Consider the following 17,309-nt stretch of genomic DNA (forward strand, 5'->3'; position numbering starts at 1 on the left):
ACCGCCCAACTTAGTTATTGGTATGGGTAAAATCCACTGTCGAGACCATGACCAGGATTAAAGCCCTTACTGAAGATGAATGAGTGAATGATAAAGTAACCATACAAAATAAATACACAAGTTTTTTTTTTTTAATAGTAATAAGGAATTAAAGCAGGAGATTGTGAAACAAAAACGATTAAAATTTAAATATTTAAAACAGTAATTAAATAATCAAATCAGAATGTCTCTCATAAAATGTTGAATGATTCAACACAGGAAAAACAAACACCTAGATATAAACAGAAACCTTAAATAGGATCCACTTTACTCAATTTAGGTGTTGAGCTGAAAAGACCAAAAAAAAGTAGGAAAGAGATTATGGGATAACAGAACTGTGAAAGATGGATGAAACACACTATAGACGGTGTTCCCTAAACTCCAACCAACCCAAGTTTAGCAGATTTGAATTCTCAGACTGTTGGATCTTTAACCTGGAAATGCCAATAATTCTGCACAGTTTCAATCCATGATTATAGTCTATAATTATTGAGCCCCCCCAGGTCCCAGGTATTTAGTAAGGCAGAGAGTAATAAGGAAGCCTTGTCAGAATATTTTTGTCATTTATTTTATGAAAAACAGACTTTAAACGGCAAAGAAGAGATTCCAGGTAGGCAATTACATCAAACGTTAGCGTGTGCGTGCCCATCCCGAAGTCCAGCCCTCTGGCCCATTGTCCAGTAAACAAGCCTACGTCTACTGATACCAAATCCTCCGATCCACTGCTCATCAAATGACCGACATTTATAGGAAGAACTATAAACAGCTCAAAAACGTATAAGAAAGATACAATAAACTGGCATGCATGTCAAAGATAAAAAGTAAACATTTTTTTTTCCTTCTTTTTTTTTCTTCAAAATATAAAAAGGTGCTATTATAACTTTTTTTTTTTTTTTTTAACCCCAGAGCCTAAAAATGAGCTAGACTTATTGTTTATTCATATATATTCTCTATATACTTTATATAGTTTTCAGCATTTCTAAAAAGATATCACTCTGGTAAAACTTGATATGGCTTGATGACCAATGCGACCAGAACGTTCTGGGGAAGGGAGGGAGGAGAAAAAAGAAAAAAGAAAAAAAGTTATGGGAGACTTGCTGCTTTATATTATATATAAAAATTAAAATAATTTAAAAAAAAAAAAAATCAGCCAAAAATAGACAACACAAATCAAAAGTAGTTACTATCTAAGTAGTGCTTTAATAAGTGTTGAAGTCTCACGAATTTGGTTTTGTAAAAAAAAAAAAAAAAAAAAAAAAATTATGATAAAAAAAATTTAAGGCAATTCGCATTTTCGAGGTGTGAATGCGGAGAAAATAGTTTTAAACAAAATGATCTTACTATGATCTCTTACCATGTTAAAAAAAAAGGGAGCTTTAACATATGAAACTATGTCAAATAAGAATAAACAGGCAGCACATGGAACAAGGGTGAGGTGGGAGCAAATACAGCTGGGAAATAAACAATCATTTATTCACATCACAAGGTACATGTGTAATGCAACACCAGCTTTTTCCCCTTACATTCAGAGATCAATGTCGTTTGAGCATGACTGGAGGAAGACTGCGATTCCATGATCATTCCAGAGAGACTAAACTTCCTAAAAAAAAGGGGTTGTTACATGACAGCATTCGAGTGTTTGAAGTACATGGATATCTCTTTTTTTTTTCAAAAAGGTGGAGAGACGAGTTGTCTGTTATAGCAGGGCTGAAACATTCACTCCTGAATGTGGTTTACAAAGAAGGAAGACTAGCACCTCAATGCACTGAGTGTTTGATCAATAACCCCCCCACACACCTACCTAAGCCCCCCCCCCCAATATTTTAGGTGTGTAACTGAGAATGGGCTTTCTAAATCTAAAATGTTCTAGGATTTGGATGTAGAACAGAAGCAGACGACCATCCAAGCGGACACGAACACCATTGATTTTTATGAATGTGTGAACAAAATACAAATTAAAATAAAATCTATTCATGGCACAGAGAGTATGAAGAGAATAAGGAGGAGAAAGAAGAAAGAAAGCGCAAAAAAAAAAAGAAAAAAAAAAAGAAAATCAAGTTGTAAAGGAATAAAGGAAAAATAAAAATAAATACACAGGAGCCGATTTTGGAAATCGGGAGCATCTGAAATAAAAAAATAACTGTCCATGAGCTTCCATTATTTCTTTCTTGCCCAGAGATGCCATTGGTTACCGTTTTTTTTTTTTGTTTGTTTGTTTTTAACATTTTTTTTTTTATTATTCCAACCCATTTGCAATCGAGTTGTGAAGGTTCCGTTTCCTTTCTTTCCACGGACGCTTCAGAAATGTTTTCTTTATAGCTTGGCTGATCTAAAACATCCCTTTCACGGTCACTGGAAATATGTAATCGCTTAATTTAACTTTTTTTTGTAATTTTTTCCCCATAATGGTATTTCTTAGAAAAAAAAAATAAGTTCAGACATGATGCATTTTCATTGTTTCTTTTTCTCTCTCTTTCTTATATAAAAAGTCTTAGAGAAACAATCACGACTGCACACGACATAAAAAAAAAAAAAAGAGAAGAAATTAAAAGTGGAAATAAAAAAAGGGATCAGTCGGAGTCACTGCTGTCTGAAGTGGAGCCGCTGGAGCTGCTGCTGCCCGAGTCTGAAGAGCTGCTGCTGCCGCTGAGCCGTGACGGACCCGTACCTGGTCCGGCGCCACCTTTCTCTACAGGTACATGAAAGAAAGAAAGAAAGAAAGAAAGAAAAAAAAGGACATATTAGAGAGCTTAAACAACAGGAGCATTGCGCTAATCTGTGGTACGCTTAGTAAAGGGGGTTCTCAAAGATTCTTTTAATAGTAATAATAATAAAAGTACGTCATTTCATACACCTGCTCTACAATCAAGTAATATAAAAATGCACAAAAATGAAGTGGAAATGTGGGAAAGGAGACTCAAAGAAGCATGGCGTGATTGCCAATCCAACTCAACGTTTGCCAAATCCATTCCGAGTTGCTTTTCTGCTCACCACGTTTGTAAAGAGTGGTTACTTGAGTCATTATGCAGACTTCCAGTCAGCTCAAACCCGAACATTCTCCTTGGACCTCTCTCTTCAACGAGGCATTTCCGCTTCAACTTCCTCCCACTGTTTTTTTTTTTTTTTGCTTCACCGTTCTGTGTAATCTCTCTAGAGACCCCACCCAAATATACCTTCAAGCTTTCGACTGGTATCTACATGTTTTTTTTTTTTTTTATTCCATTGTGCTGCAAGCACATGATTGTCTGATTAGATAACTGCATGGATGAGGTGTCCAGGTGTTCTAATAAAGTACTCAGCAAGCTGTTGCCTTTTTAAGTGTATTCTGTTAATCTGATTTTTTTTGTTTTACTCTGAATGCACATCATGCAGGCACTGGCTGTTATTTGTAGTGGAGGAAGAGCAGTAGAATAACCCAACGCTAAGGGGGAGGGGACTAATTCCAACAGCGGCTTTTTTTGTTGTTGTTGTTTTGCACTGTTCCTTTGCAGACAGTGCATCAAGAGAGGTAGAAAGCTAACTAAGACTAACTTTAAGGCTATCCTGGATGGACTGTCACAGCTATCCCAGTTCTGGTCCTGGTCCTGACTCTATTAGAAATGCTCCGGTTTGCACTGCTCTATTAACACCTGACTGCTTGCTGACAACAGTCTAAGTAATTCCTCCTGTGTGCGCTTTCCAGTAGCGCCCCCTGCTGCACACATGATGCACACATATGCGTTGCACTTCTGAGGGAAATATGTGCAGCTGGATTGCATTTTTAAATAATAGTAGCTCTTGAACAGCTCATTTCTCCAGGCCCACTAGAACTGTATCGTGGATATGCGAGCAGGAGGGAGCTGGGTACGTGAGCCGAGGCCTAATCTGGAACCAGGCCAGGGACTTTTCATGCTGTTATTAGGTTTGTGCCGCTGTTCCACCCTGATCTCCGTCAACAGTGTGGTTTTTAGCACGGGTTCAGGACAGCACTTACGTAAAGGTCTCCTTTGTTTCTTCTGTAAACAGGTTTTGACGTATCGCTCGAGCTCACGCAGGGTGGAAGGTTTGAGTGTCTCAAAGTCGATCTCGATCTCGTCGGGGTTGGAGTCTCGCAGCGAGGGCTCGCGGGACTGGATGATGTGCACCACACGGCCCAGCTTCTCTCCGGGCAGTCTGTTGATGTCCAGACTCAGCTGCCGCTTCTCGTCGTACGTCATGGGCAGAGCCGCGTCTTCGTCCTCCGACTCGTAGCCTAGCCCTCCTCTTGCTCCCTTCTTGGCTTGCCTGATTAAAAAGTGAACACGGATGGATCATAAACACAAATTTAACACCGACAGAAATTAAGACTTGACATTTTACTAGGAATATTTGATAAATTTGTTCACAGGAGCTTGAAATACAGAAGAGATAGAGTTCGAACCTGTTGCCGGGGACAGTGCTGTTAGCTTTCCTGGCTGGCGCCTTTTTCTGCTGGGGCTGTTTCGCAGGCTGCACCGCCTTAGCCTTCTTATCGTCTTCTAGCTTGCCTTTGTTCAGTTTGTTGTCTTTCTTCTTCTTGTCTTTGTCCTTCTTTTCTTTCTTCTTCTTTGGTTTGCTGACAGGAGCCTGCGAGAGAGCAGCGAGCTGCTCGTGGACGGCTTTCAGCTGGGGATAGAGGCAGGGAGAGGGGGATCAGTGATCTGCCCAAATGAAAAATAAACGCATCACAGCAGACAGCCAAGACAAAGTGCATTATTTCAGTTATGACTAAGCTCACATGGTTTGCATTAAACAGTTAATACGTTCATAAAGTGGACAAATGTGCCGCTAGGTAAGGTCAGCTGTGGATTTGCTTACCCTACCTTTATAAATGAATAAACCGATGCAGCACAATTTACACAAATATCACACCAGTACATCATGACACGTATGACCAATTAATAAAAGGGTGTAATAACACAGAGTAGCAACTGTGTTATAAATCAACAGATACATGTTACAACTAAACATCCTAAAAATCTCAATTGCAACACAAACTAATTATAATAATTTTTAAAAATAATAAAAAGGGGTTTAGAACAATACTCAAATGATTTACACAATATTAAGTAGCTCTAAAACAACACAACGGCAACATTGTTAGAATTCCTTGGGAGTACTGCGAATATAAATGGTTTCTCTGGGAGAGGTTTAAACTCATCTGCATACTTTCTTTATCCAGAAATAATAATAAGAGCAAGTCAAAGTATGTCTGGTTTCAAAGCCAAGCCCACTAGGACTGGGGAACACAAACACATCCTGCCCATGCATTTCCTACATTTCATTCACGTACGCAGGATATTTAACAACACTCCATCTCTCACATGATTTATTTAGCAGTCAAGCACAGAATGCATGGAATATACAGTACGCTGTATTATTTACTCTTACAAACAAAAAAAAATGTAAAAAAAGTCACCACGTTTATATACATATTAGTATGATCATCTGATTTCGACTAGTACTGGATTATACAATTACAACGTATAATATATCGTGCACTAGACTAAACAAAGAGACCCCAAGTTTTTCCGTACACCGATAGCTCTTTGGGATTGTTTTGCACATATCTGGATGTAGAAGAAGGGGGAAAAGTAAGGGTATTGTCATGCTGGAATATCTTTGGGCCTCTTAGTTCCAGTGAAGTGAAAATGTAATGTTACATCATAAAAAGACATTCAATATAATTGTGTGCATTGTGGCAGCAGTTTGGGGAAGAACCACATATGGGTGTGACAGTCTCAGATTTCCAGCCATATAGTGCACATAGACATTTGATGCTCTTTGGGGGGTTGGGGAGAGGATGAGAGAGAGAGTCAAAACCTGTTTCTTTAATAATTTGACATACTGTGCCCTCCACTAATATTGGCACCCTTGGTAAATATGAGCAAATGCAGCTGTGAAAAATGGTCTTTATTGTTTAAACTCTTGATGTTTTGTTTAAAAAAAATTCACAAAAATACTTTGCTCTCATGGATATCAAACAATTACAAACAGATTTATCAAAGATAGTATATTATATACACGTGCAACAATTATTGGCACCCTTTTAGTCAATACTTTGTGCTACCTCCCTTTTCCAGGATAACAGCTTTTAAATTTTTTTTAAACATTTATTCATTTAGCAGATGTTTTCGTCCAAAGCAACTTACAAATGAGGAAATACAAGCAAAGTGATCTATCAAGCAAAGAACAATACAAGTAGTGCTACCATACAAGATCTATAATTGAGTTCTAGAAAAGCAAAGCGCACAGCGTAGAGGTGTAAGTGCCAGAGTAGGTGGGTTTTTTTATTTATTTATAGGAGTTAGGCGTTTTTCACAGCCTTCTTTGCTCATATTTACCAAGGGTGCCAATATTAGTGGAGGGCACTGTATATCACATTTAAATTACATGCCATCTTAAAGATGTTGTTGGATCGGTTGTGTTTCCTTCATCACAGTTGTGTGTGTGTGTACATATTATATATGTGTTGTGCTTTTACAATAGATCAGTCGATGCAATTCCACATCTGGATTCTTTTATTTCTGTAACCCAAAAAGACTTCAAATGCTTTTGACAGGATAAAAACTTTGTAGTGGATTTGCACTGGATCGCAAACAGTCAATAAATAAATAAATAAATAAATTAATTAATTCACAGGCAATATTCAAAACATCTGAAAATATGACAACTGTGTAAAACAAACACATAACCTGTTTTTAACTAAAGAAAAATATAATTTGGGCAAATTCATAGAAGCCAACTTTAACATGCCAATTGGACAACATTAACTGGGTGATCTCACTCAAAAACAATGTTTCCTCTGCTTCCGGAAGCTGCTGCAGAAACCGAATTAAGTATTTCATAAAAGTGGAGCTGGTGTCCTGCCTGCTTCTTATCTCTCTATGCAGAGTGCAATCCTGCTTTCTCTTTCCTGAGCTGAGCGAGGCTGCAGTATGAGGGCACGAGGAAGACTATGAATGTGGAGTTTGGACCGAGGGACTGCATGGGGTCTGACCTGCCTGACTACTCTACTGATGGGTTACAAACGCAAAAGAATAAATAAAAATAAATAAATAAATAATAAATACAGCATTACAGCCAACTCTAATCTTAAACATTATTAGGCTTTAAAGCATGCCTGTCTGCAGAGGAGTGTGATTATGATACATTTTATAAAAAGGTCTATATTTGTGCAGCAAACAACAAGTCCCGGGTTAGTAGTGGGTTTTTTCTTCTTCTTCACGGATGTTCAAACAAATCAGAAAAATAAAAACCCGATTCCTTTCACAAAAGTGTTCGTTTGGTTAAACTTGGAGAGATGCATCAACACTGTAACTGTACCACGAGCTATTTGCTCCTAATCCCATCGCCTACTGCACTACACACATCGGCTGAGGCGATCTGGCTGACTTAGAACGATTTGTATTGCTTCACTGAATGAGGCCCTGTTCACACCTGGTATTAACATCAGTCTCGAGTGATCCGATCACAAGTGGACAGCCCAGAAGTGTAGCTGTTCACACATGGTATTATGAAGAAGACTTGTGTTTCCACCGGAGGAACGTAGTCACGAGCGTTTATTACAATCAACACTCCATTGCATTTGTTTTCAATCAGAAATGTCCCATGAACTCTATTTTATGTAGATGTACGGTCTGTTAACATGTACACTTCGCTCGTGTGGTCTGCTAACAAAAAAAGGAGAAGTTTTTATATTATTGTATATAATAATAATAATAATAATAATAATAATAATATATTAGAGAATTCCATTACTAATTGCAGCCACACGACATGGAGAATATTTCACATTTTCTCCCAAAGCACTTTCTCCCTTAAGCACTTTCCTCTTGACAAGTTTTTTTGTCAGAAAAGAGGGAAATTAAAACTGCTTTATTAAAATGAAGATACAGTAATGGGGACTATCTAAGAAAACCAGGTCTGTTAGGAAGTCTTCAGACTGCTAATCAGAAAAAAAAAGAAGAAAAAAAACAAAACACATCAGTTGTCCACTACCCCATGTTGCAATACTAAAGTGTCTTGTGTTTGTGTATAATCATGAATAGTTTGACATTTCAGAACATTTACCTACCTGGGTGGATGTTTTTTTTTACTCCATCCTAGTGTATACATGTTTGCAAAACTTTTACATTTTCATATATCGTATGTGCCCCATGTTCACACAGGCACAATATTTACTTCCAGCATACACTACCATTCAAAAGTTTGTGGACATTCGACTGAAATGTTTCTCGCGATCTTAAAAACCCTTTGATCTGAAGGTGTATGATTAAATGTTTGACATCGGAGTCGTAGGCAAAAATATAATCGTGCCAACATATGTTTCTTTCATTAAACATTTTATTTAATAAAAATATTTTTTAAACAGACGACTTGGAGCGAAATATTCCAAAAAGCAGCCGATAAGAGTCCAGTGTCGGTGTGAACTCCTTTAAGACTGTTTAAAAAGCATCTCAGGGAAATTCCTCAAGAAACCGGTTGAGAAAATGCCACGGATACATTTCTGAAAATTTTAGGCAAAAAGGTTGTCTACTTTGAAGATGCTAAAATACAAAATTATTTTTATTTACTTAGAATTTTTTTTTCCATCATAGCATAATTCCCGTAGTTCCATTTGTGTTACTCCAGAGTTTTGATGACTTCATTATTATTATTATAAAATGTGGGGTTAAAAATAAAAAAAAATAAAGAATGAGTGTCTAAACTTGACAGTATGTGTATAATGTATGGTATGACTTAACATGACACTAACTAAAGAGAAAACCAAAAGCATGAAAATCAAATTGAAAACATTAGAATAATTACAAGTTACTACTACTACAGTAGAACTAACACTTAATACATCTACATCTAGATTCTACAACACAAATAAGTCTTGGACTTGGGAAGATTTAGATTTTTAAAGTCAGGACCTTGTTGAGAAACCCACCTGTTCCGCACCCACCTGTTCCTGCAGCTCGGCAAGGCGAGTTGCTCTCTCCTCCTCCGAGTCGGAGCTGTCCGAGCTAGAGGATTCGCCGCTGCTCTCGCTGCTCGCCGTGCTTTTACTGACCACACCCGCCCCGGCAGCAGCGCCCACCACGGTCGCCTCGGCCGCCTCGTCCGGCATCTTAGCGAAGCGCATCTCAAACATGTCCTGTTCAGACACATATACGTCATACACGATCGGGTTTGATTACTTCTCTTTCCTAAGCACTTCTCTTTATTCATCGTTATAAGAACGCGTGTTGAACTCTGACCTGGAGTTTTCGTGCCATGGCGACGACCTCGTGATCAGGTGGGTTGTACTTATAACAATTCGAGAACATTAATCGCACATCGGAGGCGAAGCTCTGTGCATCCGGGTATTCCCGACCGTCCATCTTTTTCTGCAACATAATTAAACACAAATGCGTTATGGCCTTTTAAGGGCTGTTATAAATGCAATTAATAAACTTGACCGATGTCATGACTAATTACAGGAACGGAAAAGTGCAAACATTAGCTTTATCTATGGTTTCTATATTTTATATATATATATATATATATATATATATATATATATATATATATATATATATATATATATATATATATAGAGAGAGAGAGAGAGAGAGAGAGAGATTTTGACATTACATACTTTGACTGTACTTAAGTCCATAGGGTGTTTGATGATGTCATGGTAGTCGTGCAGTCCGAGTGCTTCGGCATCGACGGGTTTGTAAAACGGCCAGGCGTATGCAGCGTGCTTCTTGGAGAGCATTTCTTTCAGGATGGTGTCGCAGTGTTTGAGGTGCTCGGTGAGCCGGCCTCGTTTGGCTCCTTGCTGACCCGCTTCTACCTCGTCCAAGTCCTTCTTGGGTGGTTTGATGGGTCGCCCAGTGCTCTCTCTCCGCAACGCCGCTTTGGCCTGCTTGCTCTCAGAGAGAGGGGTTGGCGATTCGCTCCTACTGGCCGTGATGGCAGAGGTAGTGGGTGTGGTGGTGTCCGCTTTCCTCTTCACCCCTTTCTTCTGGGAAAACAGAAACCGTGCACATCAAAATGAGATGCTGTCATGGACACGTGGTCGAAAGAGAGGACATATTGGTCTTGGCACTTACTTTGCCGAAGGGTTGCGAGGGAGGCATGCCAGGCATTATTGGGGTGGCGGGCGTGTTCTGTACAGTGGGTGTGCTAGGCGTGATAGCAGGCGCTGGAGGAGAGATGACCGGTGGCTGAGAGACTGGTGAAGTGGCACCCGGGAACGCGGAGGTTGGCGAGCCAGAAGTCACGCTTCCCTCTTGCTGACCTGCATTTGAAACGGTCAAAGAAATGTAAATTCTGGGGAATGAAACATGCACACCGGCAGCATAATCGCTACGCAACATCCAAAGTGACATACCTGGTCCAGGTTTGCGACCTTTGCCTTTAGGGGCAGGAGGCAACAGCTCCACTTCCTCTTGGGGCATCAGAGCAACCTTCTGCAGGAAGATCTTCTCCAACGCTTGAGCCATTAAAACGATGTCATCTGTTGGCTAATCGATCAGAGGTGGGAAAAAATAAAATAAAGAGAGCCATGCGTTCAGGTTTTCTAATGAGCCTTAAAATAGATTTCACACAAACTAATTCACAAATGCTACAGTCGCATGTCCACTATAGGAACCAAGGATGTCTTCGTTCCTGGATGTACTTTGTAAAGACCAGGATCTATTGCAGTGGAGCTTCACAGAATGACTCACTTTCTTATCTAGCATTCTGAAACCCTACTGAAGCCTGAGCCTGCATAACACTACCAACAAAGCAGGAGTGTTTTTTTTTTGTTGTTGTGCATTTCTAGTAACATGTGCTGTTACTGTGCTTTTCTTTAAAATTGTATCCCATCACATTTAAATCACACCCAATACCTTTAGTGCACCGTTACACAGTTAACAACGTGACGTGTTTACTTTCCACTGCTCACCTTGTTGTAGATGTAACAGTTGGTAAACATTGTATTGAAGTCTTGCATACATTCGCTGGCGCTCCAGTAGTACACGTTCTCTAGCCTTTTCTTGATGGTGCCCATATCCATCGGATTCTTTATTATCTTGTGATAGTCCTAACGGAGTGGACAAAAAACCCAGAGCTCATTTTTCTGTGTACTTAAAACAGAGTAAAACAATGTTTACAACAGGTTTAAATTTATAGCACACTTTGCTAAGTATTCTCAACATCAGCAGAGGTCAGTGGTTTTACATCTCCTTTGTTATTCACTGTACTTTTATATACTATGAAAATCCAGTAAAGCAATATGACTTTATTGGCCATATTCAGCCCACCCTTGCTAGCTACACTCACCGGTAATCCGAGCTTGATGGCATCGACTGGCTGGTAGAAAGGCCAAGCGAACTGATGCCTCCACAGAGTCTTGACCACGACATTCTGCATGTACTGCAGCTGATTGGTCTTTCGGCCGGGTTTAGTGGTGTTCGTCACCTCGGGAGGTGGAGGGTTGACGATTTGAGGAGGTTCTGGAGTTGGTGAAGTGACATCCGACATTTCGGTTCGGCGGCAGAGCTGCTGCTTTGGTCGGCTTGCCGGCTCTGTGCAATTCTGACGCTACTGTTCAGGTTTTGACAGACGCTCTCTCTGGGTTTGTCTCTTGGTTTCGCTCATCCAAGAGAGACTACATCCCATTGCAGAACCTGAACTTGTAACCTCTAGCAGAACAAGGAACAACAACAACAAAAAACAGCAGCATGGGTTAGGTGGTTAAACATTTATGGTTATACATTCATGGTCATGGTTTGAGGGACGTAATGAAAATCCTTCCGTTAGTCACTCAAACACGACTTCAACGTAATTATCTTTTTTTCTGAGAAAAGCACGGATTAATCAACACTCATACGCATATTATAGAAAGTGTTTGTTAATTTCTTAGCTGATATTTGATTCTGATCCAATACAAACAGCCTCACTGTAACTCATCAGTAACTTTTTCCACGTTTTTTTCTAAGAAAAAGAACTTTTTCCTCGACATCATATGCGTTTGTGCTTTAAGTAAGAAATAAAAGATGAGATGATGTGCTGTTTTAGGAAAATAATCAACCACAGAGACTTTTTTTAATGAATATCTGACCAGATTACTAGTCGACCCGTGCTTCAAAAACTAGTTTCCCCCCCCAAAAAACTGAAAACTATGCCAGGCAGTGTTGCGATACCTCCAGTTTTCCTATAACAGCGTGGACTAAAGTATTTGATTCCTCTTATAAAACAGCAATTCGCCAACGATTACAACTTTTCACGTAATACTAAATGACTACTCTTTTTTTTTTTTTTAACATCTGTGAGACAAGTTAGTTCCAGTTGTCACTTATGTAATAGCATAAGAGTAATAAACAATAACTGAAAACTTTCCTGTCATGGAAAACTTGCTGAGTACTTCTGTAAAAGACTAAATATGACAACAGCAGAGATCAGTCATAATTTTTCCCACCAATACAAGGCAACATGTGCATAGAAAATCACTGAGATTAAATTTACACAAGGTCCTGGGGTAATTTCCTATTTTACAATTTCTCCTCTGTTACTTCGTTACCACACTCACTCCTCCTGTGGTAATTTTTTTGGTGTCCAGCTGTAAGATTTTTATCTTGCCAATCTGGAAGAATAGAAAATTACCAGACGACTCTGTAAATTTTATCCTGTCCAAATAGGGCTTAAGATTCGGCAGACCGTCCTGCATAGTCCGTGTGTAAAGTGTTAGTAACAACAGAGTGTAATTAATACGAGCGCATTGATATAAACCTGTGAATTGCACTACAGCCGGAACTACTGTCAGGACCACAATGCTAGAAAACTGACCAATCAGAATGGACGATTCAGCAGCGCTGCCGTATAAATTGATTGCGCTTAGTTCCACGACATGTATACTTTAATACAGTGACTGGAGGAAAGTTCTCCTCCCGCGTAAAACTGCTAGCTAACACACCAGCCTGCTAGCTCGCTAGCTACATTTCTCTTACAACCCTGCTTTATCCATATATAAAAATATATACACACATACACCAGAACCATGGATATAACCCTGGAAGAATATGATATCTGACAAGACTGGCATAAAAAAACTACATTTAAATCATCAGAGCTCGTGAACTACAACGCTATATCAGCATTACTACCACACACCACGGCTACATTTAGCTCACTACTCCTCTGCGTACAGAACAAAAAAAAAAATAGAAATAAACTCTTAGTGACCTAACAGCGAAACAAATAAGTTTTTAAAGCTTTATCGCGCGAAATAAAACGGCAACATGTTTGCCTAGAATGGAGGGAAATAGTATATTAGCATGTTTGCTAGCCTAGCACTGTGAATATCAGCTTATTATAAACTAAGCATTCATATTTAATTAAAATCGTTAATATAGAAAAAAATCCATTGGAATTAATTTAAGTTGTTAGTACGTAAAGGTAAATTTAACCAAAAAAACAAGTACGAGAAACTAGCTTTAGCGTCGTAGCTAGTTAGCGAACGCTTGTTAGCAAACATCCATCAAAACATGGCGGGCGGGTTTTTAGCTGCTTTAGCATTAGCATGCTAGCAAATGTAGTCCACTGCGATGTCGGACGAAGCTTAGATAATTCAAATATCCAATATTTTCCCCAGTAGTCGTGTAATAAAACGCACACTTTTATGAAACCGCGCATTAAGAGATTAAAATAAAGTTAAAGTGCTGTTAATTTTATAGCGGAGTCTTGTATTGTCGCGAGTCACAGACGAAGCTTTGTGTTGAAAACAATGCTAGTCGCAGTAGCGCGCTAACTCATATGTTCATGCTTATATGACCCGAAGTGCATATTTATCCATCCGCCGCTACACTCTAACATCACCGCGTAATACGAGCATGCGAAACGCGCTATAAACCGAAGAAAAGGTCGCTTCTTTACTTTTATCGCGGCTCCAGGTGGACTACAGCCTGGGACTGATGCGGGGTCGCTCCTTTAGGCAGCACAGAGATGAGGTACAAGCAGCGCTCTGCGCATGCGCGTTGGCGCGGTTTTTTCCCACCCATATTCCGAGCGGCCCCTTGTTCTTTCGCTGAGACTGGCTAGTAGTTTAGACTCCACCAATCAGATAGTGCGAGTATAAAATTCTAACCAATCCGAGAATGAAGGAGGGCCTTATAGAAATACAGGTGCGAAAACTAAGACAGCTCGCGAGCGCTCGCATCTTTAAAATCACCTTTCATATTTTTTCTATTTTTATTTATTTATTATACAATATCTATATATTTATATATATATTATTGTATAAATAGGACAGGGCTCAGATTTTTTTCCGTGCTATAATTTCCTGCTTTACTTAATATTTTATTACTACGTTATATTACATTTCAGAAAAAAATCATTATTATTCTCAACAACAACAACAATAATAATAATAATAATAATAACAATGTTTTGTATGTATATTTATAGCATATATACATTGAAATGCATGAAGTGCTTTACAAAGGGAAATGAAAACAGCATAAAGGAAGAAGCAGAAAATAAATTAAAAATGTAGAAAAAAGATAAATTAAACATAAAATTTAGTTGAGATATAATAATAATAATAATAATAATAATAATAATAATAATAATAATAATAATAATGGTCATAAGCTCTTCATTTCCTGATCTAAATATCAAAGACTTACAAAAAGGAGAAAATAATAATGTCACCTGATATTTTAACTGAACTAGAAATAGTTCTGTTAATATGCTATATTATGATAAACAGTATTTTAAACACAGTGTAACTGGTTTTGGTTCTCTAATGACTCCACTAAGTGAATCAATATGGCAATGTCTAGTGTGTTTTTGAATAATTGGATTGCATCCATATAATTAATATGTGCTGTGATCCTAAGGGATTTTTTTTTTTTTTTTTTTTTTTTACACTAAAAAGGACCTGCAAGAAGTGTGAGGCCTCTGATTTACTGTATAATAGATACTGCTCTATCTTCTGGGATTTCAAAACAAATTGCATGAAATTCCTTTGCTTTGAATCTTAAAAAGAGAGAAAAATCTGAGTGTCTAGTTATGAGTTGTGAGTTCAGTCACTCATAAGTTAACTGACTTAATAAAGGTCTTAATAAAGGTCTTGACAAGCTTTGTAAAATTAATACACAAGACAAAGGGATATTTTGAAACATTACATATACAACTTTTATGTAAAAATTAAAAGTATGACATGGGATTGACTGTTGTGTAACGCTGTATTAAAGCTCATGCCATTGAATTGGTCATTAAAGGCAACCTCCATCCTGTTAAATATGTTTATAGTGAAGTATTTTTGATGTGCTTAGTAACTCAGGAGCTAATATAATTTAATAGGAGAAAACCATTTTCAGTCATCATAAGCATAAGGATTAAGAGTCATGTTTCGCTGTTAGCTCCTAAAAACAAAAGAGCAAGAGCTTCTTTTCTCGCTCACTGTTTTCTTGCGATGTTCGATGTCATATTAATGAGAAATGTAGAAAGTAGAAGTAATGGAGACAGCACATGTTGGATTCCAGAATGCAATACAGATATAAAACTCAAACGCGCTGAGTGACAGCAGAGTCTCGGTTCACCTAGTGAGAAAATCGATGACACAAGAACAATGCCGTAGGTCAGGGGTTCTCAGACTAGGTATCACGTAGGGTTTCTTGTTTTACAAATAGGGTTGTGAGAGAAACTCACAATCTCCTGTTTAGTTTTATTCATTTATTTAGCAAATTAATATAAGAAATATTTCTTTAGCTAGGAAAAACATTTTATCATTAACTTTACTGGCAGTCACATTCAATCATGCCACATTTAAATGAAGCTCGTGCTATTTTAGTCTTTTTCACTATCCTGACACTCAGCACTAGAGTAGGATTTCAAACATTTGATAAATTTCCCCATCCACCTACCTCTGCAAAAACGTACTAGTATTGTGCCTCAAATCGTATACTTATGTAGTATCTAGACCCTTATTGAGTACTAGCACTAAGCATTTTTCCCACTACAGATAGTGTTTGAATATTTTTGAATTTAAGGTCAGAGTTTTCATTTTGAGATGCAGCTCATGACACAGCAACAAGAAACAAAAAAGTTTCAAGAGTCATTCTGCTTAACTTTGCTCTGCATGAAATCGCTAAACATTTTACAATTCGACTTGGAACCCAGATGGGCAGGGGTTTTTTGGCTCTTATGTTACAACTATAGTGGATGTTGCTTTTTACCCCGCCAGGTGTACACACAATAGCCAAGTTTGGAGTCACAGAAAAGTAGTAATGGCCATATGACTTAAAATTTCAACATTCTAAATGGTTATATAGCACCTTTTAACCTTAGTGGTTCTACAAAGCTCTTTACACTGTTACTCACTCAACCATTCACACACATCATGACACTAGCCTACCATCTGGAGGACACCAAAGGACACTTTGGCACGTGGAGGCATCTGGGCCAGGGATCGAACCACCAACCCTGTGATTAGCAGACAACCCGCTTTACCACCTGAGGCAAGGCCACCCCATGACAGTCGAAGCTTTGGAAGTCGTGTGTACAGATGAGGTGAGTGAACTGGGCAGACCAAAGCACTAAAGCGCTGCTGCATCACTCTTTACGTAATGATGAATCAATCAGTAGGCAGTCAAATGGCATTGTGGGTAATGTGGGTAACAGATGAACATCAACATGTCCATGAAACAACTCAGAATTTGATTACAAAATAAATCTTGGACACCAGTGAAGCTCCCATGTTCATTATAAAGATTAATATGCGAGCTATTTATGATGTTTATTTCCTTTAAAGTGCCTGTGAGGTGCCTTGAAATGCGTAGCGTTATTCAATGTATTTACATTGAAACAGGAAGTCAGTGGCCCCACCCCTTATAAAATAGCGTTTAGCTTACCTCACAACAATTGTCGGGGGCGGGACACTTCAGTTTCTATAGAGCATATGATTGGACAGAAAATCTGATGAGCCGATAAAGTGCAGAATGATGTCATCAAAATTGTTGATCTGTATCGGTGGAGAGAGACCGTAAATCCTGAATGCATATATCTTCTAAATGGGAATTTTGTCATTGTTTTGGAGCACACTAGCTTATAGATAAACTTAAGGAGAACATATTCATGCTAAAAGCTACAAAACGTCCATTTTGATTTCATAGGGACTTTAATATTACTGTATGTAGGTTGTCCTATCGTTGGTGAATGTAAACACTGATGACCAAAAAGACTTTATTAGTTGTTTATGGTTAAAATAACTTAGCAATTGGTCTTGCAGCTAAACATTTTGGAGTTACTAA

The 17,309-nt window shown here is 38.4% G+C and overlaps 1 protein-coding gene across 4 annotated transcripts; it reads right to left on the reverse strand.

Moving 5' to 3' along the window:
- Positions 1 to 1,470: 1,470 nt before the first annotated feature.
- Positions 1,471 to 17,015, reverse strand: brd3a (bromodomain containing 3a). Of its 4 annotated transcripts, none has more exons than XM_053687745.1 (11): positions 16,911 to 17,015; positions 11,338 to 11,699; positions 10,961 to 11,098; positions 10,403 to 10,535; positions 10,122 to 10,309; positions 9,662 to 10,033; positions 9,282 to 9,410; positions 8,972 to 9,178; positions 4,439 to 4,662; positions 4,013 to 4,302; positions 1,471 to 2,728 (listed from the first exon to the last, which is right to left on the reverse strand). In XM_053687745.1, exons 2-11 carry the CDS (start codon positions 11,536 to 11,538, stop codon positions 2,610 to 2,612), a joined length of 2,001 nt encoding a protein of 666 aa, XP_053543720.1. In that variant the 5' UTR covers positions 11,539 to 11,699; positions 16,911 to 17,015; the 3' UTR covers positions 1,471 to 2,609. The 4 variants fall into 4 exon arrangements, with proteins under 4 accessions (XP_053543720.1, XP_017347844.1, XP_017347845.1 ...); XM_017492355.3 differs by lacking the exon at positions 16,911 to 17,015 and adding an exon at positions 13,930 to 14,064 and having other exon boundaries at positions 9,662 to 10,030; XM_017492356.3 differs by lacking the exon at positions 16,911 to 17,015 and adding an exon at positions 13,930 to 14,064 and having other exon boundaries at positions 8,987 to 9,178.
- Between the last annotated feature and the right edge of the window lie 294 nt (positions 17,016 to 17,309).

This window comes from Ictalurus punctatus, chromosome 18 (genome assembly GCF_001660625.3).
Source record: "Ictalurus punctatus breed USDA103 chromosome 18, Coco_2.0, whole genome shotgun sequence".
Classification (NCBI taxonomy): domain Eukaryota; kingdom Metazoa; phylum Chordata; class Actinopteri; order Siluriformes; family Ictaluridae; genus Ictalurus; species Ictalurus punctatus.